This window comes from Vulpes lagopus, chromosome 13 (assembly GCF_018345385.1).
Source record: "Vulpes lagopus strain Blue_001 chromosome 13, ASM1834538v1, whole genome shotgun sequence".
NCBI classification, from domain to species: Eukaryota; Metazoa; Chordata; class Mammalia; order Carnivora; family Canidae; genus Vulpes; species Vulpes lagopus.
The window spans coordinates 55,464,370-55,487,196 of record NC_054836.1 but is presented as its reverse complement, the minus strand read 5'-3'; the positions used below and the strand labels follow the sequence as shown (position 1 = coordinate 55,487,196).

At 39.5% G+C, this 22,827-nt stretch overlaps 1 protein-coding gene across 4 annotated transcripts in view; it reads right to left on the bottom strand.

Annotated features, from left to right (window-relative positions):
* The window catches only part of MET (MET proto-oncogene, receptor tyrosine kinase), a 112,633-nt gene that overhangs the window by 80,201 nt on the left and 9,605 nt on the right, over positions 1–22,827 (bottom strand). For 3 of the 4 annotated variants that reach the window (XM_041727697.1, XM_041727700.1, XM_041727699.1), the window contains exon 2: positions 3,905–5,121. In XM_041727697.1, coding sequence (XP_041583631.1) covers positions 3,905–5,121 — 1,217 coding nt within the window. Of the gene's footprint in view, positions 1–3,904; positions 5,122–17,977; positions 19,988–22,827 lie in introns of those variants that run through there. The other variant, XM_041727698.1, reaches the window with a different exon arrangement.

Sequence of the window (22,827 nt, the reverse complement as noted above, 5' to 3'; positions counted from 1 at the left end):
TTTGTAGGAAACTGGGCCAAGGTATATTGATTCTAGTTTTCTCCTGGAATAATTGTCATGTTGGTAAATCCCTGATATGTATGATACTGTTGGAGAGTACCATCAACGTGCTTAAATGAACTGAATTTTAAAACTATTTATCCCCAGATAGAAAGTAAAGGTCTTTTCCTCCCAAGTTTCGGGATTTACAAAGTCTCCATATTATGAGACAGTTTCTCAATTATTTTATTTTGAATTGTAGTGTGCTGTTTAGGGAATATGCATCAGACTAAAACAACTTCAATCAAATAGCAGTTTATGATGTTGACAGAGGTCAAATGATGAATGAGTAAAAAAAGGTGGTAAAGATAATTTAAGACTTAAGATTTAGTAATTCTATGTGGGTATGTAATCTCATAATTCTAAGTGTTAGAAATCCTGTAAACATATCCTTTAAGCATCACTTTCAAAAGTAACAAAGAAAATGGTTATATTGTGAAGATCAAGAATTTATTTTTATTGAACTGATACAATCAACTCTAATATTACATGAATGGGTATATGTTGCTTAGGATAAGTTTCCAGAAACAACATCATATGTAGAATCAAAAGAGTTCTGAAGCACACAGAACTTAGATACGAAGACGATATGCTCTGGAAACCATCAAATGACTCAAAAGAGGGCTTAAGAGATGTCATCAATACGAGAAAATGTATGTGAAGAGTCTGCATAGATGTGTTTCATAAAATGTGAGAGTGAGAAAAGCAACCTCTGTGATCTGAAATAAGCAAATCAGGCCTATATCCTGGCTCGACCCCTAGAATTTAGAAGACCTTCTTTCTTGGCACTCTCTCGGTCTGATCCTGTGACACAAACGCTCTTTGCACACAGTGTTAGCTCAGACGGCCAGAAAACTCCTGCCATGGTTTTGCTTACACACTGAGGACCACGCAGAGGCCTCAGCAGAAAGTTCCTGCTACAGCTTTCCTTGCCCACAAAACACACAACCGTCCCTCCATAAAGATCCAATGGATTAGAGAAGTTAATAACAAAACTACAATATACATGTTTATTCACCAAGCATTATGCCAAAACAAAAGCTCAATTCCAAGAAATTGTTAAAAGCATCACCTGATATCTTGCCAAGTCAAGTTGCCAAGATGAAATGGAGTTGTCTTATTGCTTTAGTCTTTCCAAACACGTTTGATTTTGTAAATCATTTTGTTATGTGTGAGTAACGGCTCTCTCTAGGTGCCCTCCTTTCAAGATGAAACTAGGAAATGATTCTAGGCTGAGCTTTGGAACAATCTGAGGTCTTTTTGTGGACTGGTATATGAAAACTGAGAATGTGGGTGTCTCATTCTCAGAAGAATTTTGATCTTTGGTAACCAGAGAAGATAAACAGGCAAATAAGTAGAAGAGGTTTGAAGGTATTTGTCTTTATGGAATTTGGCCAGTGCAAAAGTTGGCTTCCCTTGTAGGACTATGTTGGCAAGCTCCATCTTGTTTTCCACAAGAATTTTTGCGATGGGAATGATAACTGTTTCAGGTGCAGTTGGTGCATTTTGGGCATTTTTCCTGGGTGATAAAACTGACCTGGATTTCACTGGATAATCCTGCCTTTTGTTTCCCTTGGAACATTAAAAGAATGAAAGGGGTAGAGGAGTTCAAATCTATTTTGGCAATTTCTGGAATTGATAAATACTTTTACATCAGGGGGCTGAAAAGTACAAAATAGAATAATGAAATCGGATATCAATATATCCTCATAAGGTAACGTCTCTTTTTAATTTTTAATAGGACAAGATTTAAAAAGCAAAGTCATGTGCTTTAGAGGCCCTGGAGGAACAACTCGTAGAATCTTTTTAAACTTGTGTTTCTGATGCAATTTACTGGATACCAAAAAAAAAAAAAAAGTTTTCTCTGGAATGCTATTAATATTACATTTTTTCCTCCCTGATTCCTACCCTGAATGTCTTGTTTCCTTTCATTCTTTTATATTTGCTCGTGAAGAAAAGTGGCAGCTTCATGAGGAATCCTATTGCTTCTTACAGAGTTTGCAATATATATGACATGTATGCAGGGGAGAATTCAGTCTTAGCTGGGATTAGGCATGTGTATTATTTTTTATTCCTAGATTTTGGAGGGGCAAGGAGAGAAGTTATGTCTTTAGTTCACTAAAACAGGAGTTCCTTTTCTCAGAAGCATTTTTCTAGCTTTATACAAAGTTATTTGAGGGGCACGTGGGTGGCTTAATTCTTGAGTTAGGCTCAGGTCATTATCTCAGGGTTGTGAAATAAAGCCTTGCATTGGGCTCTGCACTCGGAGTGGAGTTGGCTGCAGATTCTCTTTCCCTCTCCCCCCACCCCTCTCCCTGCCCCTGCGTGCACGTGCACACATGCTCTCTCTCAAATAAATAAGTAAGTAAGTAAATAAATAAATAAATAAATAAATAAAATCTTCAAAAGAGAGTTATTTGGAGTTTCCATTTGGGGAAGTATCCCAGACATTTCAGCAAAAAGTGAACCAAATGTTTTTGAATTCATATGTCCTTGATATCCTTCAGCACATTAGATATTCTCTTTCATCAAGGATATGTTTAATATCCTTCTGCTTACAATTACAAGCTTTATTACTGAGACTGAAAACTGATAGAGTCGTGAGATGTGGATTTCTGAAGTCAAACTGTCTTTAGAAAAGCTATACTATTTGTTCATCTAATTATGATCACGAGTGGTCGTTATATTAGGAGGCATACCCAGGTTCATACGCTTGAATGTGGGTCCAAATCAAGGGAGCTCAAGGCCACAATGAACTCCGGATTTGGTGCTCTTCCTCTGGCACCAAGTGATCTGGTGCTAGTAGGATAAATCCTCTGGCTATGGCTGGTAGCTTTAACTATATGTAAGTTAAACCAACAAAGAATGTTTCTAACATCTGTGAAAATACCATTTCATGTAGGTATAAACAAGTATCGATGAAAATATTAGTATTTATAAACATCAAATACCAACCAGGTAAAAAGTATCTAGCTAGCAGGTGATACACACAGGTCCATTCACGTAGAAAGTCCACGCAAGTTCCAAAGGAAGGATTTGGGAACAAAAGTTTCCTCTACTTTTCTAAGTTCTTCAGAGAAGTGTATTAGCTCATTTAAAAATATTTGATTTACCAAGATTTTAGAAGAGATTTTTGTTGTTTGTTTTTAGTTTAATTTTCTTTACATAATGCCCAGAATGTAAACCATTCATTTGTATATCAGTGAGCAAATGGGGCCTCATAAGGCAAAAAGCCTTTAAAACTCACAAATTAACTTGGGCTTCTCATCTAAATGTTGTAAAGATTATACTGAGATCTCAATAATTGTGTTTTACAGGAACTGCTGTTGTGTTAAACTTTGTGTAAATCTGTCCAGAACTATTAAAGCTTAAATGAGAAACAAGTTTAATAATCTTAAGTGTTGACAACCATGTAAACCTAAACTGTACAATATCTTTTCATAGAACCACATTAACTTTTTCTCAAGTTATGATTTTACATTTATTTCTTATTTTATTTTATTTTTAAAGATTTTATTTATTCATTCATGAGAGACAAAGAGAGAGAGGCAGAGACATAGGCAGAGGGAGAAACAGGCTCCCTGCAGGGAGCCCGATACAGGACTCGATCCCAGGACCCCCGGATCACACCCTGAGCCAAAGGCAGATGCTCAACCACTGAGCCACCCAGGCGTCCCTGATTTTACATTTTTGTTTTTGATTTTACATTTAAATGAAGGTACAATATCTAAATTTTCTTGGAAAGAATGTACAAATATTATGGATAAAAATAATTTACCAGGCACCAAAAAGCCCTTGATATTCTTTTCTAGACTGGTACTTATTCTGACTTATACCTTATAAGTGGGAAATGAATGTGACTTACCCTATTAAAGCAGTGTTCGTGGTTGGGTCCATAAAAGTGCTGAAGACATCTCACATTGTTTTTGTTGACGATCTTGTTGAAGAATTCATTGACATATTTGATAGGGAACGCACAGACGGCAGAGCGATTCATTGGTTCAGCAGAATCTGGCTTGCTTTGTGCAAACACTCCATAGAGAATGTCATCATTCAGGTTGGCACCTATTTGTTTAGCGAGATGGGCCCCAGGCTTACTGACATATGCAGCTTGGAGAATATTAAACACTTCCTCCCTCGTGGATCTCTTTCTTCTCTTTTCCGTGAGAATACACTCCAGAGGCATTTCCATGTAGGAATGCAATCCAGAGTCTACAGAACAGAACCTGATTATTCTCGTGTGAAAAGTCTGAGCATCTAGAGTTTCTCGCTGGACTGTCAAAAAGTAAATAAAGTGGTTGCTTTCAAAGGCGTGGACATATTTAATGGGGTAGGAGTCTCTGAACTCCGGTAGAACATCAATATAAGACTGGTCTGTCAAAAACTTGAACCCATCTTGCGTTTCCTTTAGCCTTCTCACCGATATCGAATGCAATGAATGATCTGGATGGTCCGAGGAATTTATGGTATTGCCTACGAAGAAGTTGATGAACCGGTCCTTTTCCGATATCAGGACTTTGGTTCCTAGAGCACTCACCACACAGTCAGGGCACTGGCTGGGCTCTTCGTCTGCCTGTGAGGAGTACATGCAATGCACTTCCGACTGTATGTCAGCAATATTGCTGGGTGGAAGGATGTGTCGCTGGCAGGTCCCTCTGTGGACACTGCCACAGCTAATGAGTTGGTCATCGTAGTATGTGTCAACAAGCAGAGCCATGTTGATGTTATCTTCCCAAACACCACCTGATAAATTGGCTTTGTGGCTGCAGTCCTGACATGGGGAACAATCTGGGTGTTCCAGCACGGGCCCAGTCTTGTACTCAGCAACCTTCTGAAGGTCTTTGTCATTTAAAACGTAAATATAGTTAACTGCACCAAGGTAAATATGATGCTTGTGTAGAACAACATTCTGGATGGGTGTTTCGGCAGTGAAGTTGGGAAGCTGATACTTCATGTTCACATTCATCTCAGACTTTACTAGTGCCTCTTTGCACTCCCCATAGCTCTTCTGCACCAAGGTAAACAGAAGCACAAGGATGCCAGGTGCAAGCACAGCAGGAGCCTTCATGGTGAGAAGCATATCTGCCAAAACATGTTCAAAGAGAGAGCAGTTTAGTTGTCATTAGAAACAAAGAAGAAACTGAAAGAACCATACCAGTTAAACTATTAGAAGCAAATCTTCCTAACTGGAATTTTTACATCAAGTGAAAATAAAAAACTCTAGCTGATTTCACATAATGATGCATTGTGCAGATGGACATGACTCCACATAGTTTAATTTTAGAACTCAAGCCATGAACGAGTAATTTTAGAGAACCATTATGAGATGCAAACAATGTTCTGTATTAAAGACAATACACCCAACTAAGTTGGACTTATTTAGCAATGAAGTCAGAAACAGCAAATTTCTTTCTTAACCTCTTGCTGGTTGTTTAATGTGGTTTAATATCTGTGGTTAATGACTAGGTTGATATTTAAACTTTCTTAGTTAGTCAAGTAAAGGAACTGTGGTTCAGATTCATTTATTCTAGAAATCACAGCAGGCATTGTTTCCTTGGGAGCATGTAGAATTACTAGGCTAAATTTAGCTTCCTTTTGGAAGAAAACAATCATAAATTCTAGAAGCAATATGATCACATGCTGTTTATAGGAATTTGTGTGCAGAGGAAAGGTATGGTTATAATTTGGCTATAGCTGACCTATTGTTTTGGATAGACAAATGCTTAACTTAATGTAAGATCACTGGAAACATAAAAACAGCAAGCTGAAAATTTGTAAAATAAAATATAATGTTCAGGACTAAAGTCCTAGAATTATTTCTTGGGGAAAAACAACATATTGTTCATTACCAAGTCAAAAGCTATTTAGTAAAAAAAAAAAAAAAACAAAACAAAACAACAAAAAAAAAAACCCCACATTATTTTAAGATTCCATTGTATGCATATGGACATTATTTCTAACTAGTTATCCTGAGTGCATTTGTTTTTCAGTTTCAAAAAACTTAAAGTACATGGGCTATAAACAAACATTGTTAGTTCTACTTATAAAAGTTGTAGGCAGGGTGGTACCTTAGAAAGGAGGCCTTAGAAGGAATAGAAACAAAATAGCTAATTACTTTTTTCCCTCCATTTTTAGTGTATAATTCTGATAGGAATCTTTAAAAACTTGTTTGGCATTATAACCATGCCAAAGACTAACCCTAGGTCTACAAAATCATAGCAGGTTTCACTAATAACTAGTATGCGTATGGCTCTGTGCTTGCACTTTGGAAATGGGATTTGGTATTTACCTTTCAGTGAACCTACAGTGTGGTTGAGAGACAATACACATATGCAAATAATACACAACATTATAATACCCTATGTAGTAGCACAAATCAAGAGCTAAAAGCACCAAGAGGGGGAAACATGACTTGTACTTAGAATTACTATAACTATGAGAAATATGGACAAGTCCACTATGTTGTGAGGCCCAGCAAAGCAAGGACGATATCTGCTTGGCTCATTACCCATTCCCAAGTATCTGATACAGAGCCTAGAACATAGTAGGTGTTAGATAAATATATCTTGAATAAATAAGTGAATAAAAATCAGGAAATAAGTTCAAGGTAACAGAAAAGGTATACGTAGTAGTCAGAACTCGAATCCAATTCAAAGATAATTTTTTCTCTACCAAATTGTTAGACTTATTTAAGAGGGAATAGAAAAGTCAAGGATTTTAATTGAGCTGGAGAATCATATAATCAAGGCTTTACTTTAGAAAGACTAATTTGGAGCCAAGGTGGCTGAGGGCAGGGAGAAGCTGGCAACAGGAAGACCAAATGACTAAGTATTATTATAGTCCATAACCTCATTATCTGTAAGAGCCAGAACCAAGATGGTGTCCCCAAGAATAGAAAGGAAGGGATCAATGAGAGAATATTTAAATAAATAAGATTTGACATCTAAATCGGCGGCATACAAATGAGAAGGCAAAGATGACTAGCAGTTATCTGGGGAAAAGTGTGGAACAATTTACAAAACTAGGATGTCAATAGGAGGAAGCTGGGCTAAAGACTGACGAAGATAAGTTGGTTTTAAACATGTTGAGTTGGATGTGTTATTGGGAAATGAGTGAAAACATTCTATTATAGGGGTGACTAGTAGGTTTTACATTGTTCATCAGGAAGCAGATGCCTGGAATAAGTGAGGAATCAGGATTCCAAGACAAAGCATTGCGCCAAAGCAACAGAGGCAAATGACAAGAGAGATTCTGAGAAGTTAGCCCTTACTAGGAAAGTGGCAGGGTAAGTTTTAGGTGAGACAATATTTGTCTGGGGTGAGATAGTGGCAAGCGGAAGTATGAGCGTCAAATATTTCCCATGTCTGTACTAGAAGGGATGACAATTTAGATCTCAGTCTTGGGGGAGCAATTGGGTTCTAGTTGGATTAGGAATAAACTTTGCATGTTACCCAGAGATAATGGTTAGAATCAAGTAAGTTCATGGAGGGGCAAGGTGAAGGAAAGAAAGTGGAATGAAAGAAATCTTGGGATTACCCATACTGGAGAAACAAACGAAGGAGTCAAGGGAGGCAAGTTCAGTGAAGTGCCAAGACAGCCAACACCGCACTGTGTCACAGAAGCCAGGTGGGAGGCTTGAGGAGGAGGACATGGACCACATGGAGGCTCTTTGCTGACTTTCAAGAGTGATCTCAGTGGATTCAATAGTTGTATCAATTAACAAATTGCAAGGGAATGTGTGGTAAGGAAGTGGGATGTCAAAGGAAGGGCAAGAAAATCAGGGTAAAGAGTTGTTTATTTATTTATTTTTCAAAAGGAGTTTACTCTCCAATTGTAGGAAAGACATGTGCCTATTTGTAGATCTTCCTCTGCTAACGTCTATTGGGTATTTACTACGGCCAGCCATGGGGGCAGGTTCCGGGAATACAGAGGTAGGGTGCCTTTCTCTAGCTCAGTCACCTGATGGAGGATCGACAGACAGTTATGAGAATGCATAAAAAGGGCAACCAACCACATTGGAAATGATGCTAGAGCTCAGTGTTGGAGGAGGAGGATGAAGGGAAATTTCTAGTAGGCACGGCAGTTTGCGAAAGGGTATAGAGACAGGAGAGAACATATGGCATGGTCGGAAGAACTGCAAGTAGTTGAGCCCAGAGACGTGGGAAAACCAAGGAAAGCAAATGAAGGAGATAAAAATTGTTGGAGCAATATCCCAAAAGAGTAAAAAGAGGCATTTCCAAGAGCCTGGAAGACAAGAGAGATCACTTCCCGAGATAGCAGGTGAGAGTAAGTCAGAGGAAGTACCGAAACACTGGAATTCAGGGCATATGGTCTCAATATTATAAAAATAAACGAGGGTATATGACCATCACTGAAAGTAACAGTTACAGAAGAGGGGCCAGGTTCTGTAGAGTAGAGAAGGGGGTTTAGACTAGCTACAAGCAGGCACCCGGGAAGAGGTCAGCAAGAAATGAAAAGGATTGCTTCATAGCTCTGATTGCTTCATAGCCCTCGGAGCTATGAAACACAGTGTGTTGGGACTTTCTCTTCACACAAGAAGAGTTCTGGGTGGACCAGAAGACAAAGCAAAGTGTGTCATTAAGATGAAGGATTGGAAAAGGTATACGCCATACAACAGTAAAAATAACAGAAACACGTCCTGGATGCTTACCACGTATGCACCAGGCATGCTGCTAAACCCTCTGATTTACTCTTTATAAAAACACCCTTTGAAGTAGGAAGTATTATTATTATTCTCCTCTTCTACATGAGCAAACTCGCCAAAAGTCACACACAACTGAATTCAATCCCACGTCTGGCCGACAGGAATCTGTCCAGGCTCTTAACCGCTCCACTAGGACTGCAGTAGCTTCCTGAGCTAGGAGGAGAGTACGCCCGGGCAGGATTGGACGCCAGAGCTCTGGTTCTTGCCCTTTCCCTCTCCAGCTCCAGGACTGTGGGTAATTCACCCACCTCTGAGGCCTAGGATCCAATATCCTAACAGGATTGTTTTAAGTATCTAGAAAGAGATCTCCTCTTTGAAAGCTTCGACCGTTATACAGCGTATGCATATACAGACGCAGGGTGTTGTCCTTGCCACTTCTACATCTAATCCTTATTGTTTTGAGATGTACTAGAAAATTTTTGGTGATGGGGGGGGGAATGACAAGGAGTAGAAGTAAGGAAGGTTTAAGACAAGTTGTCCTATTAGAGGGCCAAAGCAAATTCCAAACAAACTGCATATATCTATCTAAAACTTCAAGAATATATTATGGGGAAAAATTAAATGAACTTCTCAATATGGTATTAGTGTGTCTCCTAAAATTTGGGACATTAGCCTACTACATAATTTATCACTGTATTTTCTTTAGGAAAGATAATAAAGGAAGAAAATAAATGAACCATTACTGCCAAAAGAAAAGAAAAAGCATTACAACCAATATGTATCTTCGTTGATATCCATTAATGCAATGTAGACGGTGAATGACTTTTTTTTTCTTTTAGGCTTTTTGAAGGAGCCTTTAAAATGATCTTTTTTTTTTTTGAAACTTTTTTTTTAAGACTTTATTTATTTATTCATGAGAGACACACAGAGACAGAGAGAGAGAGATAGAGAGAGAGAGAGGCAGAGACACAGGCAGAGGGAGAAGCAGGCTCCATGCAGGGAGCCCGAGGTGGGACTCGATCCCAGGTCTCCAGGATCACGTCCCGGGCTGAAGGCAGGCACTAAACCGCTGAGCCACCCGGGCTGCCCTTTTTTCTTTTTTTTGAATTTGAACTATTAAGTTATGTTTTAAAAATAAGGTTCGTATCTTAAAGCTGGTATATAAGCCACTCAGTACTAAATTTGAATTGACTAAGAATCCAAGAAAATGTACAAAATACTAATGGACTTTTCTGGTTATCTCATGTGATGAGATGACAATCGATAAGAAAAGCAGGAGGGAAAAAGGGTATTTTTTCTGTTTAAGGAAAAAACATTGCAGAATATCCCTGGAGTTTGTTAACGCAGTTTCCCTTATCTTCTTTACATTCTCTCGACAGCAAACAGTGATGACATTTTTCAAACTGAGAAATCAAAGAAAGTTAATTTTTTTTTTTAGATTAAAGCAAAAAACATAGGACTAGAGCCTATTGTCAACAACAGGACTTTTAATTAAAATACAGGTTTGTTTAATCCTCAGATAATGAGAAAACATAAACACTCCATTTCCTTGATCATTTCAATTAATGAAGTCTTCTCCCCATTAACAAAGATGTGTATTTTTTTTTTTCAAAGATGTGTATTGATGACACTAGATCTTCTCCAGGAAATGTCTGTCTTTCAAAGGAATGGAGGGAAACCTTTTGGAAGGATTTGTCGCTGAGCAGTATAGCCTGATGGTACTGCTGGTTAAATAAGTGACAGCTGAGTGGTCAAGTGTACAGGCTCTGGAGGCAGACTGCAAGGTTTAAATCCATTTGCTGTCTGTGTGCCTCCTGGGCAAGTAACTTCTCTGAGCCTCTATTTTCTCATCTGGGATATGGGTGCGCTTATAATACAACCATCACTTGTCATGGTTACTCTGACCACTCAATGAATCAGTGCACGTAAACCACTAAGAGCAGTGCTTGACACGTGGTAGGTTAATAAAAGATCGCTGTTATTAATATTTGTTCACATACTCAACAAATACTTTCTGAGCATCTACTATTTCCAGATAGCGTGCAGGGTGCTGAAGACACAAAAATGAATAAAAAGCTTTACAAGTGTCGATGAGATCTCAGACTAGTAGGGAAGACAGACAAATGGACCACAGTTTAAACTGGAAAGGTCTATGGGAGTCTCTGAAGGGGAGCCTGGCCAGGGCAGGGGGTCAGGCAGGCATCCATCAATCACGCTCCTTTCCTCAGAAGGCACTCAAGGCCTGAGGCCTAGCGTGGGGGAGAGCCTGAGCTTTAGTCGGGGCAGTGCAGCTAAAGAACTACGTGATGCAAAGCCGGTCACCCCACGTCTTCGGCCTCCGCTGCTTTCTCATTTGTGAAAGGAGTGTTGGTGTAGTCACGTGCTGGAGCCTCTGGCTCACGGCAGCCCACCGCGTGCAACTCTACCCACCGTGAGCTCCGTGGCCTTATCTTGGTAACTCGAACTCGGCCATGGCTGGAGTATTTACACCACAGAAATTGGCAAATATTACAAATCAGGACTTTTGTTTTTTTTTCCTCCTCTGAAGGGATGATTATTAAATATTTACAAGCACACTCCTAGGCTGAACTAATGACCTCCAAAGTTATTTTCTAACTACAGTAATTTCCCACTCTGAGGTTGTTTTTCTACAATCACATTTTACTTCAATGCCATTGTGTTGGCATATATTGCTTTTTCTTTTCTATCTATGTAATCTGCCAGATTGGGATGTGTGAGCAATTTTAATATTTATATTGGTAGTGACTCCAGAAATACTTCCACTTTTCATATATTTTTGTCTTGATACATTTATTCCCATGACATGCCTGGATCAGGCTTTCAAGATAGAATGTCTTTTTTACTGTTTCTGTTTTTTTTTCTTTCTTTCTTTCTGAAATAGTGCTGGCCATTTAACCAATTTTGAGCTCCTTACTAAAAGGAACACGTAAAGATGATTCAAGCAGATTGACTAATTCATCCTCTTAAAATGTTGTACACATAGCAGGTGAAACTGAATCATCCATAAAACATTTCTTTATTCCGTTTTCAGTTGGTAGTTAAGATAATCTCACTGGCAAAACATTTCCTGGGAGTAATTATCTGAATGGCACCTTGGCCATTAAACCCTGGGTATTTAGGAGTATTTCCTTCAAAGAGGATTGTTGTTAGCCAGGAATATCAGTTCAGAGTAAACTTAAGACCAGTTACTCCACTCTGTCTGCCATCTATCTGCCTCTGATTTTTTCACTGAGCTAGTTTCCATGGGTTTTTCATTCCCCAGAAATACATTTAATTCTCTAAGAACTTCTTGAGTAGCCACCTGTGCCTACCACTACTACTACTGTTGTCATTATTGTCCTCCTCAATCAACAAAAACAGATCACAAAGCCCTGGTGTGTTATAGTTAAGCACTGATTGCTCAGGAAAAAAACACCACAAGTGTAATGGGATATATTTGTAAGAGACTTTCTAGACTTTGACAGGGGGAACTTTGCTTTCTTTAGAACCGATTTTCTTAGAAATCATAAAACTTTACAACTATATAGATAGCACTACATAGTTTACTGTCAGTTACATTCTCACCTCCCATCTGCATAATTACCTTATAAGATAGGCATTATTACCTTTCAGATGACAAAACTGAGCTTCAAAGGAGATAAAACATTATCCAAAATGTACTAAACATGCAATATGGTTCTTATGAGGGTTTTTCTAGTGCTTTAAAAAAATGTATTATGCTTATTTGAGCTATTTGAAATTGTTTGCATTTCCTAAAAATGATTTTTATCATTGATTGATATTTTGATCAATGATCATTTTTATCATTGATTGATATTTTGTAATATTTTAGTAAACATTTGTTTTAATGTATCAGGCTCTCATCGTCTCTACTACTGGCAACTCTTTTGAAAACTCTCCCTCCTCTCTAATGGGGCTGTCATCACATGGCTTACCTCCCTTACCACAAGGTGAGCTTGCAAACCAAGCTGGCCTTTCAATGAACTCTCCGTTTGACACACAGCTTGGTCGGGATAAGCATGTGACTAAAAAGCGAGACCAATCAGACTCTTTTTTTTGAGATTTAATATAGATACTGGGAGAGAATGTCTCTCTTTGAAAGATCACAAACACTACAAATGATGTTAACTTAGAGTTTCTGATGCCCAACGTTGCCAGTATGTGGAGAAAGGTTGCCTGAACACAAAACTGACCCAAGGGGAAGGAGAACCCAGACATGGAGAGAGGCAGGTTTTCCATGAGACTGTTTGAGCATCCGTACCCACCATGTCTTAAGCTAACCAGAACCAGTAAAATCTCCCCTCCTTCCTTTCTCTCTTTTTTTTCATCAGCAGTTTCATTGTGATTCTTTTATTCCTTGTTCCTGAAAAACTCCTGACCAAATCATGTCCATCTATTTTTTTAAAATTTTTTTATGATCATGTCCATCTAAAGATATTACAAACCTGTGAGCTTAAACACAAAGTCAAGTGCATAAAAGCAATTTTCAGTAAAATATTCAAGTAATTAGAACAAAGAACAAAGATGATTTCCTTATTTACTTGAATAATTAAATATTCCACTTTGCATTTGGAAACATATCTATTAGTTAAAATTTCTGAGGTGGTATACTAGCTCTTTCCTGCCATATATTTTCAATTTTTAAAAATAATATTTACATAACATAATCTCAAGACAGAAATAATGTATCTAAGTGAAGAGGCAAGATATAAAAAGCAGAAAAAAATTTCAATACTGCTTTTAAGTATATAAAAGGGATTTATGATGATGGAAAATGGCTGAGGCCCCATATTAAGGAAATTGCAGCCATAAAAAGCAGTCACAGTTAAATCTCCAGAAGGACTTGCAGAGTGAAATCCTAAGAAAAATTCTTAGTCCTCTCTATACTTACATTATTTCTGTTAACTTTAAAAGTAGGCCCAGAAGAATGAAGTTAAAGAAATAAGATTGTAATAGGAGATTCCTGGTGACATTTAAAATATTGTGTTTAGGGGTGCCTGGATGGCTCAGTGGTTCAACGTCTGCCTTTGGCTTAGGTCATGATCCCAGAGAGTCCTGGGATCGGGTCCCAAATGGGGCTCCCCACAAGGAGCCTACTTCTCCCTCTGCCTGTGTCTCTGCTTCTCTCTCTGTGTCTCTCATGAATAAATAAATAAAATCTTAATAGAAAAATAAAATAAAATACTGTACTTATAAACATTCACTACTTATGAAGAATTATATTGTATCACACAGTATTAATCAAATATTTGTTAGCATCCATTGCATACCATGCCCTTATCTAGATACTCAGAGTTTCTATTCTCCAAAAAGTATATAGTCTGTGGATATGAAGACAGCAAGATAAATGTTAAAAATCTAAGTGTGTAACCTAAATCGAGAATGGATCTACCAGGCTGTGGAGAAAGCACATTTTAAAACATGCTTTGTTAACATTTGATTCTTATGCCTAAAGATTTAATAGTGTTATGATCATTAAAAAAAAAAGTCTAAACTGACTTTGGGAAGATAAAACAATATGCATGTCAAAAATCCCATCTAATGTAGCCAGACACTACTTTAACAATGAATAATGTTCTTTTCTTTTGTAGAGGGAGAGAAAGTGAGGGTGGAGGGAGGGGCAGAAGGAAAAGAAGAGAGAGAATCCTGAGCAGGCTCCATGCCAGCACAGAACCCCGATGTGGGGCTTGATCCCACAACCTTGAGATCATGACTTGAGCCAAAATCAAGAGTTGGACCCTTAACCTGAGCTACTCAGATGCCCCTTCTTTGACAATGATTTCTAACTGTAAGTTGAGAGGACAGAAGAAATCTGGAGGATTTTTCAGCCTGACATTCAACTGCTCTTTTATATGACCACATTTAAATGATCTAAATACTCACAAGTCAGTCCTATATCTAATATTTATAGACAAGTTTGCTTGACAACATTCTTCCCAATAGCTCATAAAACCCTCTAGAGAAGAGGTGAGGTGTAGTGGAGAGAGTACGGGGCTTTGCTGTTAGACAGAATTTGATGTGATGGGAATCTGGGCTTTACCAATTACCTGTCTTATGGTAATGAGACTGGAATGTCATACTGTGTCAGTTTTTTTTTTTTATCTAAAACATGGGGATAATGATATACATCTTGTGGGTTGCCCATAAGGGTTAGCGATAAATCATGAGACACTGGCATTCAATCATGCAGCAAACATTGGCATTCGATAAATGTAGCTACCATGCTTATCCTAAGTTGTGTTTTAGCCAGTTTTTGGATGCCTTCGTCAAAAATGAGGAACTTGGCACAGTCAACTGGGTGAGCCCACTCCAAATACTTGGTAACTGTTTCATCACCATAATCCTCTCAGTTTAAATATTGTTATTTCTTATTTTCCAACCCTTTGGCCATTTGTGGTTTTCCTCTAAACCTGTCTCAAATTCTTGAGTCCTTCTTAAGTTGTCCTCTAAGTTGGTAAGGGCCTTCCATGCTAAGGAAGAACAACAAAAAGGGGATTACCACTTTAAAGATGAGCCAACCCACATTCCCAGTTAAGTTTAGCAAATAAAGACATAGGATTCCTAGTTAAATTTGTATTTCAGATAAATAATGAATAATTTTTTAGTATAAATATGTCCCATGAATTTATTATATGTGACAATCCTAGTTGCAGGCAAATGAAGACAAGTAAGGGAATAATTATCCTTTTTACTAACAGAACTCAGATTGAAAAGATTTTGGCCAAACATATTTATCTACTGGTATAGAACAGTATTTTTAAAGTTTTGTAGCACATACATGCTGCAAAATTGTATACGATTATTTTTGGTTTTGTTGTGCTGTTGCTGTGTGTCTAAAACATGCTGTTTTCAAAGTGACTACCAGAGTAAACTGTTTCAAATAGGCGATTTTAAATATCAGTGAAGGTGTAACTATATGAAAGGCAGTAAAAATACTTTTAAAAAATTTATTATTTATTTACTTTTACTTTTTTTTTTTTAATAAAAATCAAGGAAAAGACTTGTGTACTTGTGGAGAAAAGTTACACTGTATATGGCAGCCTGTCACTGACATGAAATTTCTAAAACAAAAACTATCCTTAGATTGATTTGTATACGTTTTTTAATAATAAACAAGCTTATCAAAAAAATCGTGTAAAGGTGGCTGTAAGAGAAAAGAAGTTAAACTAAACATGGTGCAAGAATAATAATTCTCGTGTTATAATTAATTAATGTTTTAGGGGCTCCTTTAAACACTGATGTTTGATGATTATACAAATACTATTTCTTTGAAAGAGACCTAAGCGGTGCTTTTACTCAGATTCTTATCCAATATTGCATCCCTTCTTCTTCCAATAAGCATTTTCAAAGTTAAAAATGATGAATTGTAGCATCAGAAAAAGCCAACTATGCATTTTCTAGTTGTAACACATGACTAAGACCATTGTCCAACTCTGACCTGGTAAGAATAAAGATAAAAAGAACAGAATTTCATTATAGTCTCAAGATTATCCTTCATACATTCATAGTCTGTTAGTAAACATCTTTGTCCTTTTAAGAACTGCTGAAAGTATTCAACTTCTGGGAAAGAAGAATAAATGGACATTTGTTTTAACATTGTACATATTGTAAAAAGTCCTGTTGAGAAAATACATTGAACTGTCGGAGTCCTGAATGACTGGACAGGCTTTTGCCCCATTAGTAAGCAGTAGGTCAGACAAGAATGTTTCATGCCCTTGAAAATGTGAACATTGAACTTTCACTGTTGAGAAAGTACTAAGATGCTTGAAAAACCCGTAAATGTACTTAAAAATAATTTTCAGCCTGATGGATAGGTATACTTTTGTGCAGAAAGGCTACCAGTTTTTCTTTAATTAATCCAGGCACGGTGAATAGCATGAAGCTACAAATCACACATGAGAAGCATCTTCCTAAGTACGTATATTAAAATAAAATAGGCTTAGCAACTTTTTCCAGTCGTTTTCAAACACAAGGTTCTTGGAATAGGATAAACCTGACTGAACAGTCAGAATGTGAAGCACCACAGGGAGACAAGTTAGAGAGGAAGCTGATACATTATTCACTAATGAATCAGACATTTCCCTCCCTCAGTGCTGGAAAATGTCCTCAGCACAAGGCATGGTAAATTCCAAACGGGGGGAGCTGTACTCAGAATCGGGACCACATGACTGATCAATCTCTCTGATGTTAGGTAAAGGAGAAATCAAATATTTGTGAGACATGATGATGGCTAGTGGACCCCAATTGTGTCCTGGAAGCTGTCCTGTAAAGAGAAACCAGTATCCAAGGTAAGAGAGACAAGGGGAGAGACACAGGAGTGCCAAAGGCCAGGCCCTAACTCCAAAATAGGAGTTAAATCCATGTGAGGTCGGTGTTACCTTAGAACTCTATTTTCATGCAGTCCTTAGGGGTGGGTCTGAATTTTATTTTGCTCACACTTGAGAACTTCTCTTGGAAATCAGAGTTAGCAGGTAGATTCTCTGCCAGGGGAATGAGCTAGGGACTTTTCTCAAGGTAAATTCTGTCAGTATATATAACATTTTCTTTTTCGGGAAAAATAGAAAAAGACTTTTAGAAATCATAAAAGTACTGTGAGTGAATGGACTAGCCAAACCTCGTCATATTTTATATAGACGTGGATTCCTTGGGTGAACATAATGCAATTCTAACAGCATTGGGAGAAAAATTAAAAGCAAAGAAATATCACTCTACTCAGACAAAATACAATCAGAGAGTAAAAGAACTGAACAAAATTTTCTATAAATACTTTTAAAGAGATAGAGAATGCTAAGCAAAAGCTATTCTCGTTAAAAAAAAAAAAGAACAGTACAGAAAAATAAGCACGTAAGTACAAAATCCGATTTCTAAAACTCAGTAAACACTCTGGATCCTTGAAAAATCAATAAACCAAAAGGTTAGTACAACTTAAAAACGACTGTGCTCAGGATTGCATTTATATAACTGATCAATTCAAGGCAAAATAATCCAAGGCAGTTGTGTGTGTATATGTAGGGGGTATGTGTGCTTGAGGGAAAGAGGAACAGAGAGAACTGAGAGGGCAAGACACTGAAAACCCCAAACCCTTTTCAATGATATTGGTGCTGCTTACTGACTGGCAGGCCCAGCCTCCCGCCCAGTGTGCTACAAAGCGCTTTAAAGACAGGTGCACGTTGCTGGAGGAACAGAGGGAAGAACAGCAAATCGTGGCAGATGGAGGGAGCGTCAAGGGGTATGTCAGTGTGCAGAGGTTACCTGAGTTGGGTTTTGCAGGTTAAGCTGGAGTTGCTTGGGCATACTGAAGGCAGGGGACAGACAGGACACGGCCTAGGCACCTCAGGGAGGACGTGCAGGGCTGTTCCGGAAGCTGTAGTTGGCACAGGGGCTGTGTGGGTTGGGCTGGGTCTGGATGAAACTGGAAGGTTAGGCTGGGGCCACATCGGAGAAAGCCTTAGACGTCCTGCCGAGGGATCTGTAGTCTGCGTGTAGTGAGGAGTCACGGGGGGTTTCAAGCAGGGGACGGAAGTGAGCACAGTCCTTACAACTACGTATTAGACAACGTGGGGGACGGTGTGGTGAGTGGACTGAAGCTAGAGGCCAGAAGACATGACAGAAGGTCACCGCGTCTGTCCGCGCAACAGAAGATTAACAAGGGTGAAGCCCCCGTATCTTCATCTCTTTATTTCCAGAGTCGAGATGTCCATCTTTCAAGCATCAGTTTTTTTAAGCCCAACAGCTACTTACGGCTAAATCTGACAAATATTAAAATTAAGGTCTTAATATATGGGAGGTGCATGGGGTGGGGTGGGTGGGGGTCCCTCAGGAAGCAAAACAAACGCTCCTGCTCTTGTGGAACTTACTTCCTAGCGGTTCGATCCAGACAAGTTACACGTGGTGTGCTACGAGGTGATGAGTGTTGAGCGTTGCCGGAAAAAAAGGAAAGAGAACGCAGGGTTGAGGGACCAGGAGCACAGAGAAGGAGGTTGGTGGGACAGGTCTGTGGCTTGAAAAAATTGGGAAGGTGGCTTTTAAGGAAAGAGCTGAAGGAGGAGAGGACTTTGCCATCTGAGATGTGACAGAGATCTCTTTTTTCCTTGCAGAGGCAAGAGGGGTCACACGACAGCATGCCCGATGCGTCGGAGGCACAGCAGAGGGCCAATAAGCTGGGACCCCGGTCCAGGAGACAAGACCAGACCAGGGAGGACAGACTCAAACCATATAGGGCCTCGTAGGTCACTGTGAGACCTGGGCTCTCAAGGGGGGTGAAACCAGGAGCCGCTGCAGGGTACGGAGCATGGGAGTGAATACGTTTGAACGGAGTCACCTTGACTGTGTGGAAGCGCGTGGTGCTGCAGGGGGATGCGAAGGGGGATCAGCTAGGAGGCTGCTGCAGTGACGCAGGCCAGCAGGGCGGTGGCTCGGGCCAGGGAGGACGGAGTGGGCCGTAAGAGGTGGCTGCATTCTGGTTCTAATCTGAAGGCAGAGCTATGAGGATTTGCTAATGGACCTGGAGATGAGGCGTGAGAAACAGGAGTCAGGAATACTCCCAACATTCTGGCTTTTTAAACAGGGAGAAGGGTTTTGCCAGTTACCGACGTGGAGAGGCTGTGGCAGGAAAGTGGGGAGACCGGGCGTGTGGTTCTGTTCGTGTCCGAGACCCTTTTTAGGCTTCCAACTGGAGAAGCTCAGCGTGCAGCTGGATATCGGAGCCCTTGGTTAAGGTGAAAGGCCTGCACTAGAGAGGTCAGTGGGGAAGTCGTGTGCGTACTGATGGTATGAAAAGCCCTGAGACTGGACGAGAGCCCCAAGGAAAGGAGTGGAGAGAACGCAGAGGACGCCTCTGTGCCAGGGCAACCAAAGCCGGCAGGCCGGGGAAAGCAGGCAGATGAGACAGTCAGATGACCTTCTGGCACCTCCACTTACTCCCCTGAAAACTGGCTCTACCGCTCCAGATCCCATCTCCAGGTCTCACATATCTCACTCTTCCAGGACATCACCCTTGACCCCCACCGGGAGGTGTCTTAAATATGTCCATCTGCTTCCATCCCCACTGCCATCACAGTGGAGGGCAGTGTCACTTCTCGCCTGGATTACGACGACAGCTTCCCACCCGGTATTCCGACTCCATCCTTGCTCCTTGATTATCCATTCCCCAGTTCACCAGAGGTATCTTTCTAAAATAACAAACCCATCATGTCACTTTGCTCTTTAAAAATAGTTCAACTCCTGGGCAGCCCGGGTGGCTCAGCAGTTCAGCGCTGCCTTCAGCCCAGGGCGTGATCCTGGAGACCCGGGATCGAGTCCCACATGGGGCTCCCTGCATGGAACCTGCTTCTCCCTCTGCCTGTGCCTCTGCCTCTCTTTCTCTCTCTGTGTGTGTTTCTCTCATGAATAAATAAATCTTAAAAAAAAAAATAGTCCAACTCCTTGGCACAGCTTAAAAGCCATGCATCATTTGGCTTCACCCTAACTCTCCAGCCTCACCTCTTGCCATCATCCTCCTAGGAATCTAGGCTCTAGCCACCTTGCCCTTCTTCAAGTTGCTGAAGCAAGCCATGTGCTCTCCTGCTCTGGGTCTCAGCACACGTGGGTCCCTTTTTATGGAATACACTTGTCCTCACCTGGTTAACTTACACTTTCCTCAAGTCTTACCATAGGTGTGACATTTCGTTCAGGAAGCCTTCTCGGGTACCTCTCTCACCCTCTAGGAATAGATTCGAAACCGTTTTACGTGCTCACATGTCAAATCTGCCTTCTCCTTAGTTAGACTTTATTATGTTCTATTGTAATTCACTTATCTGTATCTCTCACTAGACTGGAAGCCCCATTTTTAGCCCCTTGCACAGTGTCATTACACAGCACCTGGCAACGATTTGTTGAAGAAGAGATAATGAAATGAATTAATAAAGAATGACCTTGAACAAAGACTCTGACAGTATGGATATGATAGAAAAAAAAGACTAGGTTAGAAAGATATTAAAGAGATAAAATTTATGTGAAGATGATCCAACATGGATTGTGATCATAGGGGAAGACTGTAAGAAGTCAGGGATGACTAAAAAATGTCTATCTTGGGTGTCATAAACAACGGTAAGATCAACAGGCAGAGAAAAGTTTGGGGGACAAAAGAAATAGTTTGGTTAATAACTATGAGGTGTCTTTTGGTCATTTGAGCAGAAGTGCTCATAGGTAGCTAATAACACGGCCGTGGTGCTCTAGAGCACAGAGAGTTGGACATAGCATTTGTGAACCACTGATCCATCACTGTATTTGAAGTCATGGAAGAAAGTGAGATCACCTGTGGGCATGTTCCATATGTAGAATGAAGGAATTCAAACTTCAGATGTAAAGTTTAAGCCCAAACTTTATTTTTGTTTTTAAAGATTTTATTTATTCATGAGAGACACACACACAGAGAGAGAGAGAGAGACGCAGAGACACAGAGGGAGAAGCAGGCTCCATGCAGGGAGCCTGACGTGGGACTTGATCACAGATCTCCAGGATCATGCCCTGGGCCGAAGGCAGGTGCTAAACCCCTGAGCCACCCAGGGATTCCCTAATCCCAAACTCTAAATGTAAAAAGGAAGTCTGGTACTTCAGAAGCTAGAAATTTCAAAAAAACAGGAGCAATATGTACGGTGTCACATCTCACAGAGAGGTCAAGAGGAATAAAAACCAAAGTGTCCATCATATTTGGCAATGAGGAGGTTGCTGGTTATTAGAGTGAAGACAACTTCTTGATAGTTGGCAACACACTGCTTGAGTGGAATGAATTAAAGAATGATTGAGGATAGAGACAATGAGTTAGAAATTATTTTCAAGAATTCTAAATTTATTTAAAGCATACATAAGGCAGAAGCGGGAGTGAATACTTACTATAGCTGTATAGTGAAAATCCTACCAGAATGTCTGCAGATGTGCTTTCTTGCTAGAAGCAGCAGCAAGTTGAGCAAGGGCCGAATGTAAAAAAGTGAGGGAGATTTTAAAAGATGGGCAGGGGTTGGTAGGGAGGGGAAGATGCAGCAAGGTGCTCCAGGATGTCGGGAAGAATAGCATCAAGAGCATAGGCTGAAAAGACTATTTCAACATTTAAGACAGAAGCAGGGAGGTAAGAACGGGCGACATGGAAACCATCTGGGCTTCTGTTTATTCTCTAAACTATAAAGGGAGATATCACATGGAGAATAAAGGAGGCTAAAGAGATTTCAAGAGCTTAAGAAAATGGTGAAAGTTTGGAATCACTGGGGGAATGTGGAGAACGGGAAATGACTAAAAAGTTTGCCTGAGTCAATACAAATCCTAGTAACGATGCTGATTCCAGTGGAGTGTCCAAGCAGCCAACAAGGTAGACTTGGGAATTAATGGTTCCATGATCATGACCTTGGTAGTGAATTCCTTGTAATGTTTATATAACTCATCAGATCTATGGGCCTTCATTAAAGGGCAATGCCAGCATTTTATTATTTTTATTTCAAAACCAGTTTTATTGAAAACCACAAAGAATAATTTCAGGGAAAAGGAAAACATACTGAACCAGTTACTCTGCTCTCTTTTTCAATAAAACCAACAATTTGAAGATGTGAAAGAAATGAATCAGATATAATGATCATCTAACTCTGAAAATTAAAACCCATTTAGGAATTGTGAGGGAGGCTTGATTCTAAATACCAGTCTAGTTATTCATTCAGAATCTTTAGTAACATTTGGAAAGTAATTAATCCACTTATGACATAGACTGAAGGGCTGTCACCTTTCATTGTGGTTAATGAAACTGTCTGGGGTTATATCCGTATACTCTTCTGGGGAGAACAATCTATTGAACAATCTATTTTGTAAGCTCTGTGAAGAGCAGAAGAATATTTAAAATCATTAAGTTCTTATGTACAGATTTCAATAAACAAGTATGTGTTAATAAAACTGAAAGAAAATTTAGAAGTATCTTAATTTTGACGTGACAAAAAGTGAATTTCTGAAAAGTCCAAAATATGTATTCAGTTCTGTTAGGGAGACACTTTTTTCTGTCAACAAACTTTATTTGGCTGCTTCTTTATATAATTCAGTAGAACTTAAAATATATATTGTAGGGACGCCTGGGTGGCTCAGTG